Genomic DNA, 6,241 nt, shown 5'->3' with positions numbered 1-6,241 from the left:
TACATGTGAAGCGCAGAGTCCTACCTTTCAGGGTGAAAACCCAAGATCTGGCCTTAACTGGTTGTGCCTGGCAGTGACCTTAGTGGAGGCATTGTTTTGAGAGTGGGGACTATCTTCAGGGTGAAAACATAAGATCTTTGATCGGGCGACGATGGTGTTGGAGCACTGTTCCCTTCTTGGAGGCGTCGTTTTTTGGAGAGTCTGCAATTCAGGTGTTGCCATGGTGGTGGTTGTATTGCTGTTGTTAGGTCGGTGATACTGTAGCGGGACTTTTGTTTCTTAGTTTTCTTTTCCTTTTTTTAGCTGTGTGCATCCGTAGTGCCATTAGGGTGGTGCGTTGTTGCAGAGGCTGGGTGTAATTGGTATCTCTCGATATTAATATATTCTCTTTATCGAAAAAAAATGAATTGCTTGTGCCTTGTAAGCTCGGTTATTGTCTTGCAGGATAAATCACATTGTTTGGGTTACAGACAGACATACAAGGAGAAATTGCAGGACATTCGTGAACAGTAGGATTAGCACCAGGGATACCTTTTGTGTGGTAAAAGTATGGAAGCATGAAACAGGAACTGCAAGAGCAACTATAAATATCTGCTACCAGAGCGAACTTTTGTTATAGCTTACTCCATAGTCAGAATTCAGACATCGGCATGGTCAGATAACATTTAAGACAGCAGATTACAGTACATTTTGCCTCATATATTTATCATGCTACCACGGCTCCAAAGGAAATAAGATCATCATCCTTTTGAGCCATCACAAGCGCACTGAATGGGAATAAGAACAAACAGCCACAGATCCAACTGGAAGAAATTACCCACTGAAATCCTCCTTTATTCCCAAGAAAGCGAACTTCAGTCTATTGGCTTTGATGTAGAAGGGTATATCTATCCATCTCTGTTCCATGAAAATAAGTAAATGTGATAATCTTGGAGCAACAGTTTGAGCCCTCACTAGTAACCAATTGCAAAATTTTATATAATGTTTCATATGGAACAGGCTGGTAACTAGAGCTCAAGCTTTTGTATCATGGAAAGAAAAATGCTATTTGGCTCAAATGTAGTATTTTCCTCAATTTATTGAAAATGAACAGAAGCAAGAGCTGCATTGGCTTAATAAAAAAAAACATTGAAGTAAATAACAAATGGTTCGTGAAAGTAACTGGTATGAACTCTTAAAACCATGTTTCGGATGGGAAACTGTATGTCCATTAATACTAGTGAGCAAATTATGAAACATACCTTGGCTTAACCATGAACAGAACTGTAAAGCCCATAGCAAGGAAAAGGCATAAAGCACCAATAGTCAGATACGCAATACCAATGAAATTATTTCTTCCTCCAATCCAAGATGCAGTAGAAAGGACCACCGCTTTTGATCCTCCAAAGCTATATGTGTTATAGTTATTTTGTATAACCACAGTTATTGTAGCATTCTCCATGATATCTTTCTCAATTCTGCCATATAGCTTTCTGAAAGTTGGGAAGGCAGCTGTTCGCATCCAAACAATGAGATCTTCTTGCTCACTTAACTAGATATTGTGACAAGAGAAATAAAGTAAGGAGTAAATATCATGCGTAGAATGATGGTAATTGAGATTTGCGATAATCCAGAAAGAGAGAAATTCCACGTACTGGTATGCTCTGGTTTAGCTTAGCACCACCTATGAGTTTTCCCTTCTGGAAGTTACTAGCATAGATGTCATTGCCGAATTTATGCATCTTGTCACTTTTCCAAGCTATATCCTTTTTATTTACTTCAATAGTCTCCCCATTGACCTCAACTGTGAATGTGTCGTTGAATAGACTCCAAGCAACAAGGCCACATGGAACAATTGGAGCACCACCAGTGGTATTAGTTTCAGGATCACATGCTTTTGTCAAATGGGAAGCACTCTTGTACAGGAGTTGTTTCTCACTTCGACTTTTCACATACCTAGGAAAAGAGGACAACAATTGGTCTGAGTATGTCAAGATGATTTGCTCTGACAGGACAGTACCAAAATCAATAGTACACCAAGAATGCAGTAGACATAAGTGAATGCATGCCTGCGTTCCAGTTCAACAGTGTCTTATGAAAATATAATTGAAGGTGCGAAATGATTTTTCTCAAGTTCCTTGCAAAGCACTGATTGTGAACCACAAGGGGAAGGTATGTATATTTTTCCAATACAACATTTCATTGGGGATTGTACCTTCGATGGTTTTGATAGAAGTTGCCAATCTGGTAATATACAAGGATTGGACTCTTCATGTATTTAGTCGCCTAAAAGGTATAGAGTAGCCAGTTAGTTCAGTAAAAATAACAGGATACTAAAACTCTGCATCTTAACACCACAAAGGCAAACTACACAATAAATATGTAATAACTGAGAAAGCATTTCTCATTGCAAACTCACCTGCAGTGTGATATTGCATGTTTTTTCAGTCTCGGAATTCTGAATGAACCCGATCTTGTCATGCGTGGGCCCACAGCTTATATCATATCTCTTCACCAGTTCGACAACCTACATCACAGCAAAGGTACAAAATAAAAAAATGCACCATCAAGAATCACAGTAGAGAAAACTAAAATGATCAGAGACATTTGCACCTAACCTGTCGTGATGCATTCAGAGTCACAACCCCAATTGGAATGAATAGGAACGCAATTAGCAAGAAGACAGTAACGACCTGCGATGTCCACATATCAGCATGTTTAGTACAGCAAATCCATATCTGAAGATCAAAGAAATTGGTGACTGGGATAGTTACAATTTTAGGTGTCAGTACTGGCTTGCATGCTGGAAGCTCCTGCTGTGAAAATTTGGAATCTGCAAGCAAAACCAACAGAAAATACTCGTCGATTTCTTGGAATCATCAATCGTCAAAGTAAGAAGATCAGATCATTCGAAAAAAAGAGTAAGATGATCAGAGAGGAAATACATTTCGGCTTATTCGGTTTCCTTGAGTCGCCAGCCCGTTCTGCAGGATCCATCTGCTTCGATCGAGCAACAGGATAGCCGGGGTGGCGTCTGGGTGGAGGAGGAGACGAGGAGAGGAAAGCCGGTGGAGGAGGGAGTGAGGTGGGCTGAGCTTAATACGCAGGAGAGGTGGCGGTTTTGGGGACGCGGTATTTAGCACATTGTATTGGAGGAATGGAGGTGCAGATGAGTGCTTTTGGACGTTCTAGAGAAGGAATCCTCCCGAAATGTAGGATTATTGTTCTAGAGAAGTTATTACTATCTTCCAAAAGTTTGTTCAGCCACTCACAAGGCTCAGTTGGTGTGGTAGGCCACGGCAGAAGTAAAATGAGTAGGATTTGCATGAACATAAATAAAGAGGGGCTAAAGGATAAGATCATAAGAACAATGCTGTTCTGTTCAGTATAAGGTGCTTCCATCTTCTATTCAAATATCTTTCCTTTAAACCTCAAACTATAGCACGACAAACTTCAAATAATAGCACGACAAGCTCCTTATTATTATACTACAATGATACTCATGAACAAAAAGTGACCTCAATCAATTAGCTTGGAAGTTCGCAAAACAAAAAGTCGCATGGATATAAGTTAGCGCGCGTTCAGTTTGTTGTGAGGCTGTGTGGATTTTTATAAACATAGCGCTAGCATGTTTATTCTAAAAACATCCCAAATACCTGCAGTAGGTCATCTATACTCTCTACACATATTATGCATTTATTAAAGAGAGTTGATCGAAGAATACAATTTGGAAATTTATCAAACGGATATCTATTAGTGGTAAGTGGATATGTGATTTTTTTTTGAAACGAGGGCAAAAGTTTTGCCCTAATCTATTAATTAAGAAGAGTTATTACAGTAGGAAACAAGGTTTACACACATGGCGTTACTCTCCCGGCATGACATTGCCCAAATGCTTGGCACCGGCCAAAACCCATAATCTAGCCTCGGTTTTGATTCTCTCTATAACTACTTGAGTGGGCGCATGCTTGTTACGGAAAATCCTAGCGTTGCGCTCATTCCAAATCTCCCAAGTGATAAGAAACGTGAGCGAGGAGACCGCCTTTCTAAAAGGAGTGTTGCCGCCCGCCATCAAGCTCCACCATGAGTCAATGGAGAGCCCAAACCATTGTGTTGGTTGAATCAAAGGGATGCCGACCCAATTCTTGATTGTATCCCAAATGCGAGCCATGTAGCGACAATTGATGAAGAGGTGTTCCACGGTCTCAAGAGTTTGGTTGCATAGAGTGCATCGGTCACAATTTTGCCACCCTCTTGCTTGCAAATGATCGGCCGCCCAAATCCTAATTTGCAAAAGAAGCCAAGCAAAAAACTTCACTTTCGGCGGTGCCCAAGCCTTCCACACCAACTTGTTCATGTTCGAAGCAATGGCTCCTATGAATTGTATCTCATAATCCGATTTGGAGGAATACTCGCCATTGGCCGTGAGCCTCCAAACAATGTCATCCTCCACCCCTTCCCGGAGTTGAACGTTGTCAATAAGACCCCAAAGCTCGACAAATTGTGTAAGATACTCCATGTTGTTGATTTTCTCCAAGTCAATCTTCTTGACCCACTCGTTATTTCTCAAGGCTTGGTGGACCTTCCAATTCTTTCTCTTTGAGATCTCAAAGATGAGAGGGGCAACCTCAATCGGCTTCCTATTGTTTAACCATGGAGAGTGCCAAAAGGGTGCTTATGGCCGTTGCCAAAAGTGATGGTCGTTGAAGCATAGAACACCTCCATATCTTCCATAGAGCAAGGGTTCCCAAAGCCCTTCCAAATTTTATTGGGCTCTTTCCATTCAAGCCAAGGCCAACGTAGCCTAAGAGCCTGATAACGCGTGAAGCACACGTCCGTTGGGAACCCCAAGAGGAAGGTGTGATGCGTACAGAAGCAAGTTTTCCCTCAGTAAGAAACCAAGGTTATCGAACCAGTAGGAGATGAAGGCCACGTGAAGGTTGTTGGTGAAGGAGTGTAGTGCGGCGCAACGCCAGGGATTCCAGCGCCAACGTGGAACCTGCACAACACAATTAAAATACTTTGCCCCAACTTAACAGTGAGGTTGTCAATCTCACCGGCTTGCTGTAAACAAAGGATTAAACGTATGGTATGGAGAATGATGTTTGTTTGCAAAGAACAACAGAGAACAGTAATTGCAGTAGATTGTATTTCAGATGTAAAAGAATGGACCGGGGTCCACAGTTCACTAGTGGTGTCTCTCCAATAAGATAAATAGCATGTTGGGTGAACAAATTACAGTTGGGCAATTGACAAATAGAGAGGGCATAGCAATGCACATACATATCATGATGACTAATATGAGATTTACTTAGGGCATTACGACAAAGAACATAGACCGCTATCCAGCATGCATCTATGCCTAAAAAGTCCACCTTCGGGTTAGCATCCGCACCCTTTCCAGTATTAAGTTGCAAACAACAGACAATTGCATTAAGTACTGTGCGTAATGTAAACAATACAAATATCCTTAGACAAAGCATTGTTGTTTTATCCCTAGTGGCAACATCACATCCATAACCTTAGAACTTTCTGTCACTGTCCCAGATTCAATGGAGGCATGAACCCACTATCGAGCATAAATACTCCCTCTTGGAGTCACAAGTATCAACTTGGCCAGAGCCTCTACTAGCAACGGAGAGCATGCAAGATCATAAACAACACATATATGATAGGTCAATAATCAACTTGACATGGTATTTCATATTCATTGGATCCCAACAAACACAACATGTAGCATTACAAATAGATGATCTTGATCATGATAAGCAGCTCACAAGATGTAAACATGATAGCACAAGAGGAGAAGACAACCATGTAGCTACTGCTATGGACCCATAGTCCAAGGATGAACTACTCACGCATCAGTCCGGAGGCGGGCATGGTGATGTAGAGTCCTCCGGGTGATGATTCCCCTCTCCGGCAGGGTGCCGGAGGCGATCTCTTGAATCTCCCGAGATGGGATTGGTGGCGGCGGCGTCTCTGGAACTTTTCTCGTATCGTGGCTCTCGGTAATAGGGTTTTCGCGACGGAGAGAATATATAGGCGAAGGGGCAGAGTCGGGGGACGCTCGAGGGGCCCACCCCATAGGGCGACGTGGCCAGGGGTGGGGCCGCGCCCCCTAGGGTGTGGCCGCCTCGACGCTGTCGAGGGTACTCCTCGGCAATGCCCTTTGATTGGGGCTTAGGGTTGATGGAATCCTGTAGGCTGACATGAGACATCGGTTCACAGACAAGCGGGGAGAGTGATTTACCCAGGTTCG

The 6,241-nt window shown here is 42.5% G+C and overlaps 1 protein-coding gene across 1 annotated transcript; it reads right to left on the bottom strand.

The window, feature by feature from the left end:
- Nucleotides 1–503: 503 nt before the first annotated feature.
- On the bottom strand, nucleotides 504–3,029 carry LOC127349269 (ALA-interacting subunit 5). Its single transcript, XM_051375027.2, has 8 exons — nucleotides 2,925–3,029; nucleotides 2,754–2,812; nucleotides 2,598–2,672; nucleotides 2,399–2,506; nucleotides 2,195–2,265; nucleotides 1,635–1,935; nucleotides 1,242–1,531; nucleotides 504–897 (listed from the first exon to the last, which is right to left on the bottom strand). Exons 1-8 carry the CDS (start codon nucleotides 2,974–2,976, stop codon nucleotides 888–890), a joined length of 966 nt encoding a protein of 321 aa, XP_051230987.1. The 5' UTR covers nucleotides 2,977–3,029; the 3' UTR covers nucleotides 504–887.
- Between the last annotated feature and the right edge of the window lie 3,212 nt (nucleotides 3,030–6,241).

Source organism: Lolium perenne, chromosome 4 (assembly GCF_019359855.2).
Source record: "Lolium perenne isolate Kyuss_39 chromosome 4, Kyuss_2.0, whole genome shotgun sequence".
Lineage (NCBI taxonomy): Eukaryota > Viridiplantae > Streptophyta > Magnoliopsida > Poales > Poaceae > Lolium > Lolium perenne.
Note: the sequence above shows the minus strand (reverse complement) of the source record. Positions and strands in the feature narration are given on the sequence as shown.

Coding starts and splice junctions, on each gene's coding strand:
- LOC127349269 (XM_051375027.2), bottom strand. CDS start 2,976: ATGGATCCTGCAGAACGGGCTGGCGACTCAAGGAAACCGAATAAGCCG. Junction 2,266..2,398: donor CATGCAATATCACACTGCAG/GTGAGTTTGCAA, acceptor TATACCTTTTAG/GCGACTAAATACATGAAGAG. Junction 1,532..1,634: donor AGCTAAACCAGAGCATACCA/GTACGTGGAATT, acceptor CACAATATCTAG/TTAAGTGAGCAAGAAGATCT.